At 39.5% G+C, this 17,232-nt stretch overlaps 2 protein-coding genes across 8 annotated transcripts; both read right to left on the reverse strand.

Moving 5' to 3' along the window:
* Positions 1–314: 314 nt before the first annotated feature.
* Positions 315–7,133, reverse strand: LOC104421420 (vacuolar protein sorting-associated protein 26A). Of its 2 annotated transcripts, none has more exons than XM_018864391.2 (12): positions 6,933–7,133; positions 6,101–6,105; positions 5,934–6,008; positions 5,097–5,171; positions 4,912–4,984; positions 3,900–3,944; positions 3,592–3,703; positions 2,850–2,916; positions 2,246–2,290; positions 1,740–1,795; positions 1,457–1,632; positions 315–1,141 (listed from the first exon to the last, which is right to left on the reverse strand). In XM_018864391.2, exons 2-12 carry the CDS (start codon positions 6,101–6,103, stop codon positions 963–965), a joined length of 906 nt encoding a protein of 301 aa, XP_018719936.1. In that variant the 5' UTR covers positions 6,104–6,105; positions 6,933–7,133; the 3' UTR covers positions 315–962. The 2 variants fall into 2 exon arrangements, with proteins under 2 accessions (XP_018719936.1, XP_010031660.1); XM_010033358.3 differs by having other exon boundaries at positions 6,101–6,151; positions 6,933–7,126.
* A 1,036-nt stretch (positions 7,134–8,169) lies between these two features.
* Positions 8,170–16,141, reverse strand: LOC104421421 (CBL-interacting protein kinase 32). Of its 6 annotated transcripts, none has more exons than XM_010033360.3 (15): positions 15,919–16,141; positions 14,230–14,450; positions 13,928–13,990; positions 12,463–12,534; positions 12,004–12,111; positions 11,814–11,894; positions 11,198–11,251; positions 10,961–11,086; positions 10,787–10,876; positions 10,165–10,287; positions 9,958–10,068; positions 9,150–9,263; positions 8,923–8,979; positions 8,764–8,838; positions 8,170–8,532 (listed from the first exon to the last, which is right to left on the reverse strand). In XM_010033360.3, the coding sequence occupies exons 2-15, from the start codon at positions 14,413–14,415 to the stop codon at positions 8,458–8,460; spliced, it is 1,335 nt and encodes a 444-aa protein (XP_010031662.1). In that variant the 5' UTR covers positions 14,416–14,450; positions 15,919–16,141; the 3' UTR covers positions 8,170–8,457. The 6 variants fall into 6 exon arrangements, with proteins under 6 accessions (XP_010031662.1, XP_039159446.1, XP_010031661.1 ...); XM_039303512.1 differs by lacking the exon at positions 15,919–16,141 and adding an exon at positions 15,732–15,749; XM_010033359.3 differs by lacking the exon at positions 15,919–16,141 and adding an exon at positions 15,583–15,696.
* Positions 16,142–17,232: the final 1,091 nt, after the last annotated feature.

Raw genomic sequence — 17,232 nt, forward strand, 5'->3', positions numbered from 1 at the left:
ATGCACTATTTTATTTACCGATTCTCCCGCAATTACTAGATACACACACAATTATGCATGCAAGCTCAGCGTGCCCGGAGCCCAGAGTCACGAAAATCCTGCCCTACTTTGAAAGTTCGGATTCATCGATTTCGCACTTACCTTGCTGAGTTAAAATCGAGAGCATTTTCTAATTAGCTGTTTCCACTCGCCTCTTCGCTCAAAATAGTAAAACCCGAAATAGCCAAAACAGCCCCACGTGCAATTCCGTCGTTGCTTCGTTAGCATCGCTCACCTTTTTTTTTGCCAAAAAGGAGAAAACAAACGATGGAAGGTGGGCAACTTTGAATTATTCAACTTCTAGACGCTTAAGCTAAAGAAGGATAGAAGCGTGTGCATCTGCTTCATCCGTACAGAGGATCTACTTTCGCGAAGAATGTCAACAATACCAAATTCGCAGTTCTCAAGTGCTATCGTAGGTTTAGCGAACCTCCACTTGAAACCGTACTTGCTTCCAGGGCCGTAGATACGCGAGTGCATCATTGGAACAATGTTCAATCCGCTGACTAGTACAATATGCGAGTGCACCCGTTATATGCTACGCGTCCGGAATCAGATTCTCTAGATATAAATCTTAAGTCACCACATAAAAAACAGATGTGAAGAGTTGTGTTGTCGATGCGGAAGCGATCGTGATGACGTATCTGATGGTAAAAATGCCCCGTACCAACAGAGGACAACAGCCATCAGAACAAAGACACTCTTCCAGTTGAAACGAGTGGGGCTGAACTTGAAGAGTCTACTTGCTTCCGCACGAAGATGAACCAAACATGGGATCGACTGTCCCTCGTTCAAGTGGCTCTTTAGATGTCACAAGGGTGCTTGGTTCCTCAGTAAAACCGGATGAGTGCTCCAGTCCAGTGTTTGAAAGGGCAATCTCTTCCCTGAATCGAACAATGAGATCGTGCAAGCTGGGAAAAGAATCATGGAGTTTCGAGAAGCCGGTATACTGTCATTTCTTGCTGCTTGAAGTACCGCCGGTCCTCTTCATCCACTAGAACAAGGTTTAGATAATACTTCACACTGAATTTATTATTGATGTTGCGATATGTTGGTGTTAATTCGTATGGGCTCAGGAACAATCTGATTGGGATTGATTCACCTGCAAGAACATTGAAGAACAGCATATGTGAGTAAATCTCAACAATTCGCAAAAAGAGTACATCTCTCTTGACCTTGACTATCACATTTCAAGCAAATCCAGCTACACAATTTTGTTGATAACTGCACACAAAGGGGAAATAGAAGACCCTACAAGCAGTCAATTCTAACCCGAGATATGCTAGAAACAGCACCAGACAATTTTGAAATATAATCAGATTAAAAAAAGAGGTTAGAAATTCCGTAATTGGTCAAAAGCAGCACTTGGTAGTGTCAAACTTTTTAGCCAAATTGATTGAAAAACTAGTTGACATACCCCTGACTGGAGTGCCATCCATCAATTCAAATTTAGCTAGGGTTTCCGTCTCAACATAAGTATTATGGCCTGATCCAGTTGATTCTCGACGCCTGATCTCAAGCTCCATATTCTTTATCTTGATTCTTACAAGAAGGAAGTAGATTTTGCCTATTATAACATCCTTCAAGTGATACCTGAAATTACTAGGCACTGTAAGAAAATGTGAAGTCCAACCCTCATGAGGAGCTTAAAAAGCTCTCGTGACAAATCAATCCATCAGCATCAGGAGTATATAACTCACTTGCTTTTGTTGTATTCAAATTCAATGTGCAGGCAGTCCTCGATCCCAACTTCCATCTACAAGATACAAAACATGCAGGAACAATATGGTTCAAATAAGAGAAGCCTAATTTTGCACACTCGACAGAGCAGATCTACAAGAAGCGACCAGCAAAAATGCAGGAAGAATAATATGGTTCAAACAAGAGAAGCCAAATCTTAGATAATTAAAGCATGAAGTGATAATAACATATAAATCAAAACCTAAGAATGATGACATGCATGCTTCCAATAAGTTAAAAAGACTTCACATGAAAGTCTGTGACTCATCAAATAGATCAGGTTCACAGAATGGAATACTTAGCATGGATACAAGTCAAAGCAGATATTTTAAAAGTTAATCAGCATTTCTAGCCAATGAAGTCACACAGCAACTAAAGACAGCAAAAGATTATGCAGGAAGTAAGAATAGACTAAATGTCCATGATCAGCTATTAATGATAATTTAATCATCAGAGCATGCCTCACCTTGATGCTGTTATTGATAGCTGGAAGTGGGGTGTAATTCCGGACCTGAAAAAGAAAATAACAGCATTATTTGGCAGAGGACCTATGCAGTTAAATCCAAAAAAATCCAGCCCAATCTATCCGTAATTGGTTCTATCTGGATTCCTAACCATGTGCAGTTAACTGTGAAAGGCTGAAGTGAGTTATATCTAATTTGATCCCGTAGATGTCAGGAAGGATCATATCTCAGCAATCAGGTGTACATCTTCATTCCGGTTAATTTGATTGGACTTGTCCCAAAAAAACAACAAATATTGCCAATTTTGGATTATATAGTACTTCCTATTCTCAGTACCAATTTTTGAAATGAATGAGCCCATCTACTAAAGTAACAAAATTGGTACGATTTAATATTCCCTTCAAGGGGGAAGAAGAAGAAAATCCTTCTATTAAGACATATGAAACAGATATGAGGTTTTGAACTAAAAATAAACTTATATGAGGTTGTTGGACTTACAGGTTGCTGTTGCACAAAGCATTTATTGCAGCAACATGACCAGCGTGTGCTCTAAACAATTAGTGACATAAGTATCCATAGAAATTGATAAGCAGTTTCAGTAATTACCACAAAATCCTGGCTCTCCACAATGTTGCCGACAATGTTTCTGCTAATTGTCGCTTTCAAAATGTACCTGCAGTGTGTGAAGAAGGGCTGGATTTGTCACTATTTGTTTCCCAATTGGCACCTCTGTTCTCAGACGCACATTACTTAAAAATTCAGTAGATGATGATGCACTCAACAAATTCAAGCAAACAATGATTAAAAGAAAATCATAAGGGTTCTATCAAAGAACGTTAGCCGCTCACATGAAGAAAAAACATCAGACCAGGAGAACCACCGCCAATGTTGATCCTAGCGCTCCCTCAGTTACTCCTTTAAAAAGTAAAAGTTGCAGAGTTTTGACCTGAAGCAATTCAGCTTGACTGAATATCTTTTCTTCCATCATCGATTGTGGGACCACATTGAGCTTCCACATATAAGGCATAAAACCTATTTCCATTTTCAGCTTTATGTGGCTTGCACGAAAGCAAACTTAATGAAAAAACCGTTTTCATAGCCTAATCCTTAAGTTATCCAAACAAGCACGTTCACACTAGTTTCACAATAACTAAGTCTCCTTCTACAACATCCTCCGAAACACATGCCCCACACGCACGCATGCATGTGGGGGCGTGCACTGAATAATGCGATTCACCAATATCTAAAACTGGATGCATCCAGACATATGAAAGTGGAGCAATAAATCTAATGCATAAAGAATGAACGCAGGAGAGAATGACACTCTAAATCCCTAGTATATGCTTACCTGAGTCTTACATTGACTCCATTATATGATTCGTAGGGCATCTCGACAGTTGAGAACTCAAAGGGGTACGTTTTTGTTTCATATAATTCACCAGGTACGTCAAGTTCACGTACTGCACAATTTATATCAGCAGTCATGTATAATTTGGACCCAATATAATTCAATGAGTAATCAAAACTGCATAGCAAATAACTAGAAGATTCTAGCATAGCGTAATTAACTATCAGCAAGGGGATTGATGGACTGACTCATACTATTGACAATGTGAAGGACTTATGATCTATCTAACTGTATAGTCCTGCACTCACCCAAAGATGTAAAATCATAGAAGTTGCCCCTGTCGAAATACAATTCTGCAAAATTGAAATGGAAATGTTAGCTAAAAGACTTGCTAAATATTAGGAAAAGTCTGCATGAATCCTGATTTCAAATACAATCATCATTTACAATTTAATCATTCAGAACAAGATCAAATTCATTGAGACAAAAACGAGCACTTGCAAAAAACTACTAGATGTCAATTAAGGTTTCCAGTTATTTGATCTTGTGAGTTATCAAATAAACAGATCAGAGAGTCTCCCAAGAGCTTAAGAAAAAGAATGAACATCAGTCCCTCTCCAATTTTGTTCCATGATTATTTTGCTCCGACCAAAGAAAAATAACTTGTAAACAACTTTTTAACAACGGAGGTCTTTCATGGTATAGAAAAGTAGATACTAGTGAGTCAACCAAAATCACGTGGACTTAATATGAGAATTTAGGACAATGGAGTAAGAGAAAAAGGGATCATCAACTAGAGGACACCAGTGTACTGCAGTGTATTGACATGTTAAGGCCACAAACACGATAATTAAATCCATGCTCTACAGGCCACCCCATACTCTCACCCTTCTTATGTAGAAATTTTGGTTTCCCTGTAATTAGCTCTTCTATCCCTTACAGTGTGCCCATTTCCTATGTCCTTTGAGCTTTTTGGTGCTGGAGCCATCTTTTTCTGCTCTTTTTCTGAGAAAATCCATTACTGACCTAGACAGTTCCTTTTTGTGTGGTCCCATGTAAGACAATATGATTTTCCGGAACACAGGAAACGTTGGTAAGTACCGTGCTTTCCAGTTTGTAATATGATCTAGATGGTAGAATAAGAATTTCGCTGTACTTATGGATGCAAAAAACAAGTTATGTATATACTGCTTTGAAAAACAGACAAGTTTACACATTAAGATGCATACAACATAAACACTTAAGAAATGCTTGCTCTATTCTGCTTTTCATCTGTTCTCTTTGGCCTTGAAATGAGAAAAGAAAAGACAATGTGCAAACCTATCTGGCCGAGGAGCTCGATTTTAACACCAATGTGCTCAGCCTTCTTCCCTTGCAATGGTTCAATAACAACCTAACAAGCATTCCACAAAAAGTTCACCCTCATCCTAAACATTTAATTGTAAAACAAATATACAAAGATATATGCTTGATGGGAGGAGTTTTTATTAAACTCCATGAAGTACCTCTCCAATTATACTCTCCTGACTTTCAAAGAGAGGAACCATAACTGTTTGACCATTGTCCTTCTTCAATGGTACCTATATCATATTCAAAATCCAGGACACATTACATACAGTAAAAGAAACACAGCTTTCAGCAAGCTTCTTTGGCATGAAAAGATTGCTATGAAACCAAGATTCAACCAAAAGATAATTTTTTTTTTAAGCAGTTCTTTAATAAACAAAATAGCACTTCATGCCTCTACTGTCAAAACTACTCAGATATACCCAGTCATTACAAATTTTTATCGATGATGAATACTTTTCATGCTATGCCTATGCCTAGCAGGTTTGAGCTGCTAGAGAGAGCTCTGAGAATAGAAGTTTGCTAACTTTTTCTGCAATAGGCTGACAGGATAGTCAATCTTATCAGCTTCTGTAAAGCTTCTAAACAGGGATGACTCATTGCACCATGAGATTTTGCTAATTTGAGAACAGGTTCTATCGACATGTAGTTCCTATGATGAAAGGTTTCTTGAAGTAAATTACGATATGTCCCGCTAACAGGTCTTATGAGCACTATTGCATTTTCAGCTAAATGATGTTAAGTACCATATATTTAGCTAAGAACAATCCTTTCTACTTCTTTCTCTGTCAAAATTCCAGCTATTCAACCAATTCCTGAACTTAGTAAATACCATTGGATCATCTCCTTCTACAGATTTTAATGTCTTACTCTGAGATTATCCTTAGGGTCCCCGACCAATAACCAACAATTTCTTGCATTTAAAGAACTAGTTTGCATGTTGCAGGCTCAACTGTACTTTGCAAGATATTCATGAGTATTTAAGTACAGGATACCTGTTTGCGTGTTCTTCCATCCGCAAATGAGATTGAAATAGTACATGGTGGTTTAAAAGCTCCAATCAGGAAATTCTATGTGCAAATGATACAGAACCACTCTATTAGAACTCATTCTTCTCATCAAAGGAATATTATCAAGGGAAACCAGTTCCATGAAACATTACCATGACTTTGCAATTGATAAAGTTAGCAACAATTTGCCGAGCAGGAAGACCCTACAGACAGAAACAATATATCACACCTATACAACTTCTTTCTAGTGCAATGAAAAGAAGGAACAAGACTTATCAATATAAATATCTAACACATGGAATAAGAACACAGAATATCGTCTATAGAGGACCCGTAAGCAACAATGCGATTCAGAATTTCCTATTGACAACTATATATTTCAAAAATTGAAATAACGAAACACAGATTGCAGATTCTTGGACTTCCCATCATCTCCTCCTTAATGATCATGCAAAGAATTAACAATGCAAAACCAGCCAATATTACCGTCTGTTTTTTCTAATAAATTCTCCGTGTTCTATAATCCTTGAATCAGTCGCGATGATTCACAAACGTGAAGTTGTGATCAGTGGCCACATTTCATGCTATCAATCTGATTCTAGAAAACACACCGAAAAGCCACACAGTATCTGAGTAGATCATCCGCTGCTCTAAGATTTAGCAAATCTTCACAACAGGTAACGCAATAGCAATGATTCCGTTGAAAGACCACAGTCACGCGAATCACGCTCGCAAGACTAACTAAAAATCCCCGGACAAAGCTGTGTGATGCACCAGCGAAGACTCCATTCAGCCGCGCCTAGCTTCGACTACAGGAACAACGAGCGGCACGAACTCATGATCTCAGTCTCGAGAACAGAATCGACCAACGGCGGGCGCTGATATCGATTGCGTACGTAACGCGACTCAAATCACATCGAGCGAGAAGAAGAAAAAAACGGCGCTGGAGCGCAATGATCGCGGATTCGACCGGAGAGAGAGTACCCGGACGATCCTCGCGGCGGCGGTGGCGGCGGCGGCGGCGGCGGCGGAGCAATGGAGGGGAGATCAACACGCGGGAAGCGAGGCGGATTGAAGAGCTCGACGAGTCCTCCTTCGCGTCCGCGGTCGGAGAGCAGAGCAGGCCGGACGACGAGACGAGTCGTTGGATGGAGGAGGCCTCCGATTCGTGCGCGGTTTGAGATGCTCTTGTGTCAAAAATAGATAATAATAATAATAATAATAATAATAATAAAAAAGAAGAAACATTTAAAGTCCCGCTCAACGATTAATAATTATCAAATTATGGTCTGTTTCCATTAAAAAAGAAGTTGGATTGTCAAATTTGATAGTCAAATTTATAATTTGCTTATCATTAGATTAAAAGAGAACTTAGTTTTGCTGAACAAGTTGAAGCGAGCACGACCGTGTAGGATGGTCTATCGCGTTGAGGTCAAGCCCCTGAATATCAAGGTAGATTGAGCTTAATTTAGGTATCAAGAATCAACTATTACAAAGGTTTAAAGTGACCAGACCATATGAATATACATCCAAATCGAGAAAATAATATGATAATTGAAGATGCGGTGGAAAAATGCGCATATGTATAGAAATCTCAATACCAATAACTGGTTTATGTATGTAATTGTATGTATATCATAAGAATAAGTACATTAAAAGTTCTAGAACTTACCACAAAAAATACAATTGAATCCTAAAATTTATCAAATTTGTGCAATCAAGACCTTTGATCAAATTCAAAAAACCGTCTAGCTTTTTTCGTTTGTCAAGTTGCGGAAAGTTAATGAAAGGATTTGACTGTAATAACTATAAGTTTTAAAACTTAATTATATATCTTTAAAAAAAATTTGGACTCAATTACACATACATTATAAATTTTAAAACTTGATTACACTTTTCGAGCTTTCGTGCACTCATCCCTGTAATATATGCTCGTGTATCCAGTGACAAAGTTTGAAACCGTATCTACCAACGTCTACCAGTCAAAAGGCCAACCCAAAGAAAGTCCGTTTCGTGCACGACCAGAACGTTAGGTGCAGCGAGAACACAATGCCATCTCTTCGATCCAACATCAAAGGCGTGGATCAATTCCCGGCCAATCGTGATTTCTAAGCTATGATCGCCCTTCTCGACGCGGGTCCAGCGGGCACCTGTGAGTCTTTGATTAGCACCGCCGGTCCGTGTCACGGGACGATAATAAAAAGAAAGAAAGAACAAAAAAGAAGAAGAAAAAGCAGACGAACAATTGCATTATCGACCATTCCTCGAAGATTACAACATGACTCCGGAATCTCTAAGTCGGACAAGGAGAGACCCGCCGCTATTAAGGAAGCACGGTATGAACAACTGGTACCAATATTAGCTAATCTAAATTCAGACCGAGGTGGATCAAGAACGTCCAAGAAAAGACTCCCACAAAGAATGAAGATATAGACCCAATGTGCAGCCAGTCCAAAACGAACATGGGTTTAGGGTTATTAACAGTGCCGCCTGGGGACGGCCATAGCTCTTACTTCCTATCTTGCATCTCTTCCTCGGTTTTCCAAACGACGTCCTCGAGGCATGTCGAGAGGTTTTTATAGAACTGCAGCAGACATGCGGCGGGTAAATGACAAGTTACGAGATGAGATTGCAAAGGGCAACAGAACATGACATATTCACTGTCACGAGCATCAGTCACTACATTCAACAGTTAACGACATTTACCACAAGACATCATCATGTTCAGCTCTTTTGAAAATCCATGCAGATGCAGGTGGCAATGTGCAATTTTTATAGAGAAAGACGATCCTAAAAGGAACAGAGGGTAGAGTACCTTATGGAATTCCAAAGTGTCGCCTTTAGCCTTTCGAACCTCGACCATATGAAGTGATGGTGCCACTTGAAATATCTAGTCAATGAGAAAATTATGAGATGGATTGTAATAGAGCTCTCAAATTGCCGCTAATATTACTGAAATTCCTTTCTTGTTTACCTCTGTGGCTACGTTAAGATTTCCCTTCCTTCCCGCCTTAATATTTTCAAGCCTCATCTGACAGACACATGAGAAGCACTAGTGTTAATCCACATAAACTACGAAAGACTAAAATGAGCCCGCTCTGTGCTTCCACAACAGTGCATGAGAAATTCAAGCCATCCTTCCAAATAAACGAGAGTGTATGTTACGAGAGTGTATGTTAAGTGCCAATATGCACTGCTTGCCTTGTAGTTCTTCTTGTGAACATCGAAACCAAGGGGCTTTGCCAATTCTTCAATCTTATGAATGATCTCATTGGCAGGGCATTTCGATGTGAACCTCGTTTCTCTCTTAAACTCCTGCAAAGAAATTAAATGAATTAACTCTCTGAAGAAAAAGAATGATACTGATAAAGTAATATCGAAACTATCCCAATCTCTTTTTTTAACTATCTAAGAATTGACTTCAAAACCAGCCATGCATCTCTGAAAACATATTTCAAACGTTGAAGCCCAGCCCTTTACTTAAAAAGAAAAGATTTTGGAAGGATGATCAGTCTGCAAATAACAGTAAGGCCACTGAATCTAATACCCAAAGAAGGGATTTAGAAGACGGCCATAATCATCAGAAGGCACTTGTATCAAATGCACATTTAAAAACTTTTGGCGATTTTGCAGGAAGATTTCTTAACAAAAGATAATGGTGCATATGCTATAGCTTACACAAAAAGCAGTATGCTAGGAAAATAAAGAATGTTCCAGCAACAAATTGTAGTATCTTCCTTTCCAGATTTGCTATTCCTAAGCACATCTGTTACTACAAGTACATGTCAAACATGTCCTGTCAGATGAATTGTGTTGAAGGATGTTCTGATTGGGTGGTCCACAGGTGCTTCTCTAGATATAGTTCTTAAGCCATTTCCCCCCAGACCAGTACCAATTTGGTTTGGAACAGCTTTTAGTAACCCAAAGGTCAATAAAATCACCAACTAAATTGTTGGCAGGGAGAAGGTTAAAAAAAACTTTTATGCACACAGCACACAAAGCCACAGACCTGTTCTGCGTCAAACAAATTCTCAAGTTTGAGCCCTTTTGACATGGCTATTAATTCGAAGGCATTCATAGCTGTGGGCTGTTCCTCCTTCCTCTCTGTCACATGGTGCTCCTGTCACAATTCCAAACGGCATGAATTTCATCAAACAACTTCTGCACAATCTCTTGTGATACCTAAGCTCTTAATTGAGTTAACTTCTCAACTTACTTCTGAATCCTTAAAAACAGCTTCTACATCATCCAAGTTAGTATTGTCTTTCTCATCAAAGATGGGGGGCTTGTAATTTTTCTTAAACCATGCATCTTCAAGTATTTCAGGTATGGTAATGCGCTGAAATAGAATGCAGTTCGTCAGATACACAGGATATCAATAGATTAAAAGTTTGGATATGTCAGTAAAATGCAGAAGCAATTATTTGACTCCACTAAATTTCTAAGAGGGAACAACTGAACGATAATAACTAAGATAGAGAGGACAAGAGGAAGATTTATCTCTCATAGCACTGGCCTTGAAAACAATGCAGGAGGTGGTGAAATGAAACTTGGCAGCTGGGTACGGTAGGAATCCCACACTGGTCCACCTCATGTTTTAATTTACATAATGTGCTTTATGACAGTTAAAGAAAGAATTGGCGGATTCATATACTTCAAAATGTTCATTTCCTGAGAAGCAACTCCAAGGTAACTCCTGGTGATAAACGAATAAGAAAACAAAATAGTAGCTTCAAGGTTTTATACCAAGTGTTTCCTTCCTTCTTTTCTTTTGTTGTTTTGTAATATATTGTTCATACAATCTTCACTCGCAAATGTATGAAAGCATAATTAGTTACCGTCATGGGGTTGGGATCCAATATTCGAGTTATCAGCTTCATGGCCTCAAAAGAAAGCCAAGAAGGACAAGTGAATTCAGCAGCAGATATCTACAAAGGAAGAACCAAAGTATTAAAAAATTGGAAGATCTAAGGTACTCGGAGTACACTTGATGAAATTAAAAAAATGCTCACTTTTTTATACAGGTTCATAAGATTAGAATCATCGAAAGGCAAGTAACCTGCAAGCAATACGAACAGTATTACTCCACAAGACCACAGGTCTGCCGTTGCCCCATCATAGCCTCTATCGTTAAGGACCTAGAAAAGAAGAGACAAGAGAGTCAACAAACTCAGATTATAAGCCAAAGCAATAAGCAGAGAGTTATACAAAGTGTCATCATGGTAACAGGAATCAGAGAGCATACAAACCTCAGGAGCAACATAATTTGGAGTTCCACATGTAGTATGAAGAAGACCATCATCCTGCCAAACAAATTAAAGGACAACGTAACTCCAAGGCATAGCAAGGGAATGCAAAGAGCTAGCTAGTTTGCACCAAATACAGAGAGGTCAAAAAAAAGAAGAAAGAAAGATGTGAGATGAGTGCTTCGGATGATTAGACATTGTCTAAACTATATTTTCATATCAAGTAACAAGGACAGGAAATGGCCCCACAGCAACAAGTGACACCATGAAGACTTCCAGAAAGATATAGGCATCACTTAGCAAATCTTTGGATTAACGAAGCATTTGGATAAGATGATTTTGCAGTTCAGGACAATTTGAGAAGATGCAGGCATAACTTGACAGACAACTGCTAGTGAGTATTGAAGACCACTTGCTGGACTTGGTAATCGCCATGGCAAGCCATATCAAACCAAGGTGTTGTGACCGTGGTTATAAAGTGCAAGTCAATCACAAAATTGTTATCCATAATGCAAGTCAATCCATTTGATACCAGCCATGTTACGACAGCACTTGTTTAAAAGAACAGCATTAATGACAAGAAAGCACGTTCAGATAGAGATTGAAGACAAATAATTACCCTGACTTGTTGGGACAATGCACTCAAACCAAAATCAGATATTTTTAGGTTTCCATATGCATCCAACAACAAATTCTCTGGCTGCAAAGACACATACCAACACAAACAAAAAATTAATGAGTCGTTTTCTTTATACCGCAGTAGCTCACTCATAGTCAGAGCATCAGTCAACATCATATTATTCGTCCACCTTTAGGTCCCTATGGTAGACACCCCTGCTATGACAATAGTCAACTGCATTAATAAGCTGCTGGAAATATCTCCTTGCTTCATCCTCTCTCATCCTTCCATGGTTTACCTTCACAAAGAAAGATATTGTTCATTGAAGACAACACAAAAATGCAGCATAACAAATCAATTGAGAAAGAATATTGGAACTAATGAACCAGATAGCTCCACAAAACAATCTCCAAACAAACTGTTTACTGTGCCTGTGGAGATAGTGGGCGAACATAACTGGTGTCTGCAATATTATATGGTTATCTGAAGATTTTTCTAAAGAAAAAGGGGTGTAATGGCAAAGTAACATGCAAAGGAAGTAGAAATTATATGTGATTCTTTAAAGTTCACCTAAGGAAGATCCAAAGCCTTTTGAACAATTGAAAGAAAACAGGGGCACAAAATAGCTTTACTAGTCATGGTTACTTACAATCTTGTCAAAAAGTTCCCCTCCAGTTACAAACTCCAAGACAATAAAAATTTTTGTCTTGCTGCCGATAACCTGAAATAGAACAGTTTAAAAGATAAGCAGAAATAGGAAAGCCCAAAAAGCACTAAAGTCAAGCAAAATGTCTTATTTGTATCTAACATATGGAAAAGGTCAACAAGTGTCCCTCAGGTATCTACTATGTATAGTGTACTTTGAAAAGTTTAAATGTTACTCTGTATGTTCAATTTCTTGTGATATGTAAAATTCAGACGTTCCTTATGCTAGGTGTCTTGAAGTTGACACGATTTTGCTCCTAAGGAACCAAGGTCTTTCATCAACCGCGCATCCTTTATCTGTCCAAAAAGGTCAATCACATAACAACCCGTCTAACAAAACATTCTTGCTTCGTCCATTCCCACGTTAATGCCTACCCGTATAACAAATTATATGCCATAAGCAGAGGCACTTTCTATTCAGCATTGGCACTGCTCAGCCCTTGAGAACACTGCCATTTGCAGGAATATTGAAATGCGAATAAATCAGCAAATACCATAATAGCATGTATAAATGAATGCCATCAGATCATTATGAGGTTTGTATCATGGTAAGAAATATCTATTATCATAATGCAGGATGCAAGTTACAGGGTTTTCTAGAACAAATATGAGAAGTATGCTATCCCTGTAATAATGGAGAGCTCAATCTCCACCAAAGAGCCTAACATTAACTCCGAGGAATCTCAATGTGCATCTTGTGCAGATTCATGCATAGTTTAATTGCAAAATATGGGAATAAGGTCAAGTGAAAAGAAGACTGTTTTAAAATTTTACAACCTCTCTTTTCTATCTTCCCTGAATCATTTCAGCAATGAACATTCACGAAAATAGGCATTTACCTGGAGATTATGCCAGATTTTGGCAGTTAAGTAGTCATACGACTGAGACTTCTATGACTTAATTCTATGCATTGATCAATATATTCACTATAGATGGCAAGTTGTCACGGCAGCACCAGCTGTATATTAGACTCCCTCGAACAAAGCCAATTTCCATTCTTAAGTAGATCAACTTCCCCATAAATCTTCTAGAAGGTTGCTTTTAATGTGGATAGGTAGTCACAGAAACACTGGTCACTTTACAGAATAATGAAGGAACTCACCTAAAATGCTCAGAATGATTCATCAAAATATTAGGCCCTCCATCCAATAACTAAAAGCTCTACTTAAGTGGCACAGCTGAAAGATAGTGTATTAACAATATTATGTATGCAAAACACCAGCACCGCAAAACAAGCACTGGACAAAAGATTAACGTATAATACAATTGTTGAGCGTAAGGGTGATGGTCTCATATAAAAGAAGAAAAGATCTTCATGACCTCAATGAGAGTGATCTAAAGTGTAGAAAACCCTCACACGAGCGCATGGAGAGAGAGAGAGAGAGAGAGAGAGAGAGAGAGAGAGAGACCTCGTACAAACGTACAACGTTTGGATGCTTTATCAGCTTCATAGTTTCTATCTCCCGCTTGATCTACAGTAGCACAAAAGACAAACAAATAAAACCCTGTGCTGTGCGTATACAAGTAATCCGAAAAGCAATTCAAAGAACTAAACGTGCACATTTTGTGACCAAAAACATTATCTTCTTTTCTAATAAGTGGTCACGGACAAATGACAAGGCCCTGGCACATAAGAAATCTGGTCTCATCTAACAAAAGAAAGAGACCTGAGCAGGCAACCAAATACAAATGACGGACAATAGAAAGAGACCTGTTCAGCCATTTTGTGCTTCAGAACCTTCTCTTTGTCTAGGATCTTAAGAGCCACTGCTTCCCCTGTCTCAGAGTTTCTTGCAAACTTGACTTTTGCAAACGTTCCCTCGCCAATAGTCCGTCCCACCTCGTATTTGCCCACTCGGCGCTTGACTTTAGGTTGATTCATTCTAATTTCTTGCATCGAATCGCAAATCACTGATTGTTGGACAAATGTTTCTGTCATATATTTTCAATGTTAGTCAACTGTTCCAGCTTATTACAAGATGCTACAAGCAAATTTTCAGTCAGGGAGCACACTGAAGTAACAGCAAACACCAAGCAAACAGTTTGGTGGTTTTGCAGCTAACTTTGGGGTCCAAGACAAACTCGATGCCATGGTGTAAAAAGGAAGAGGGGAAGAACAAGTTGGATACTTTTTGCCAACAATGAACTGACACCGTCATGACTCATGCGCAACAACAATGCAAAGAACAGATGAAAATTTCGGAAGAAATTTTGCGTGTTTGATTCCCTCTCCTCAATGACAAAATTGACCTACAGCCTCCATTTTTAACCGACAGTACGCAAACTAGATAAGTTATCAGTATCTAATATGTTCCATTTCAGGAGGCACGATCTGCATATAAGACAAGCAAGCAGTAGCTCACGGAAAAACCCTACACTGGAATTAAACAAATCAAAATCGCCGGCGACTAACCAAATGAGAAGCATCGCAGCGATGAAAAAGACACGAAAATTACTAACAGGAACCATTCCCAAATAGCGTGAGAGCATAGTCTCGAAAATATCCGAAACCTCATAGCATGTTCCCAGAGACGGAAATAATCGCAAAACAGACGCAAGATACGGAATCGGAGCTCACGAAGAGGTGAAGCGAGAGCAGGAAGCTCGACAGCGGGTACTCACAAAACGATCCTTTCAAGCAATTACAGCTCGAAATGAGGGAGTACCCTCGAATTGTGCCCACTCAAACTACGACCCGAGCACGTTACTTTGGGTATATTTTCAAGATTAGCTTCTCAGAAATAGTAACAATTCACCAAATTTTCCAGCAAAAAATGAGTACACAGACAGAGCTCGAAACAGCTGCAACAAGAGACTATCAGCAGCTCCCTTCCCCAAAATTGAAAGTCCAAGAATGCCTCAAAGAGAGGCCGCTTCAACAATTGCCCGGATTACCAGCTCTACCCAGAAGACCCACCACGAGCAAGGCCTCCAAACGCACGATCCCAGAAGTCCCCACGAGCAAATTCTACTTATGAATCGAAATGGCAAACAGCCGATGCGGAATTAATTGGATGGAAGACACCCCGAAGAGAGAGAGAAAGAGAGAGAGAGAGAGAGAGACCCACGATTTCCAGAAAGATAGCGCAGAGCTTAAATTTAATTTGGGAGCGACCAACTAGTGGCCGAGAGCAGAGGGAAGCGAAAGGGGGTAGTAACTCAAACAAACGGTCAAACGCAGAAGCAGAAGCAGGACTTTAAAGCAATTGACACCTCTCTGCTCCTGCTCATGCACAGCGAACAATCATTGCATGCATCTAAAATGTAAACACCCCGCACGCACAGTGTAAAAGCCCGAACGCGCACAGCGGATCAGCTCGAGAATATACTAAAAAACGAAAGGAGAGGAAAAAAAAGGTAGAGAGAGAGAGGGAGGGAGGGAGAGAGAACGGGGGTCTACTTTGGGAAGGAAGAGAGAGGGAGCTCTGCTGGAGCGAACTTGCGGCTTCTGGGTTGCTCGAAGAGGCACTGGGATTTAGATGGAGAAGAAGGAAGAGGAGGAGGAGGAGGAGGAAGAGACGATGACGGGGATGACGACGACGGTGATTCTGGCCCGAGGAAGAAGACAAATTCGCCTCCTCCGAACGCCATTTTTTACTGCTTCGGAGCAGAACGCCTTTCTTTCGTCTCTTTTTCCTGAACTTTTCTTTTTTGCCATTTCCATTTTCTTTTTATTATTATTGTTATTCTCTTTTTTTGTTACCATTTCGGCACAGTCGAAACCGAAGCGGAAAGGATTGAGCGCGTGGGTGCTCGAGGCGGCTGCCAATGGGGTGGAGCCACGTGGAGCGGGGAGAGGGAGGATTTCGGGAATGGAGAGGAGATTCGTGGTCCATGTGTCGGACCGTTACTCGTGCTCGTCGCTATCGAGGTCGTTTCGGTCGCGGCCCTTGTCCCTCTAATGCTCCCCGTGAATTGGCTTGGCGGTGTTTCGACAGCGTCTGGGCTAGTCATCTTTTTATGTTCATAAAAAATAAATCTATTATTTCGTTTTTTGATTTGGTGAATTTTGCCGACATATGTTCTTATCGGGAACTTGGTGTAGGTTTCTTTCACATGAGCATTGCTCCCTATGAGAAAATAAGGTAGTCGGATCCTAGGTTAATCTTATTGGTTCAGGACGTTTTTCGAATTTCTAACTTCGTGACTTCAGCACGAGACTCCATAATTTGGCCCATATCCCTAACCTGTTCTAGGGGACTTTGTGCCAGCCTGTGTTTACACAATGAGTGGTAATTCATGATTAATTTAATTGACTTTCACACTTGCCTATTCTTTATATCGAATTGTCACCGTAAAGGGATGTCTTTGATCCATTCATTATTAAACGCCCCTCATTTCATTCTTTAAAGGAGACTTTATTGGATTTCTAAAATTTGGACTTCAATTGTGAAAAGTTTACTAAAACATGTGTTTCATGCCCAATGCGTGGCATTGGATTCCATTAGATTTGCTCCTGCTCTTCTGCTCTACTTACTTTGTCTTGCTTACAGTGTTAGTGTTGTCTAGTGCCAATCCTTCCACTCCATTAAAGAAACTCAAGAGCAAACCTTATGAACAAATTTCTAGATTTCAAGCCATGAAATTCCATCGAATTGTTCTTGAGTAGCTTGGATCTAGTATCACGGTTTTTTTTTATTCCAATCAAATTTGAATAGAATGGTTAATTTCTAATCGAGCTCGAATCCTCTTTTAAATGTCGACATGCGAGTTT

This window comes from Eucalyptus grandis, chromosome 10 (genome assembly GCF_016545825.1).
Source record: "Eucalyptus grandis isolate ANBG69807.140 chromosome 10, ASM1654582v1, whole genome shotgun sequence".
Lineage (NCBI taxonomy): Eukaryota > Viridiplantae > Streptophyta > Magnoliopsida > Myrtales > Myrtaceae > Eucalyptus > Eucalyptus grandis.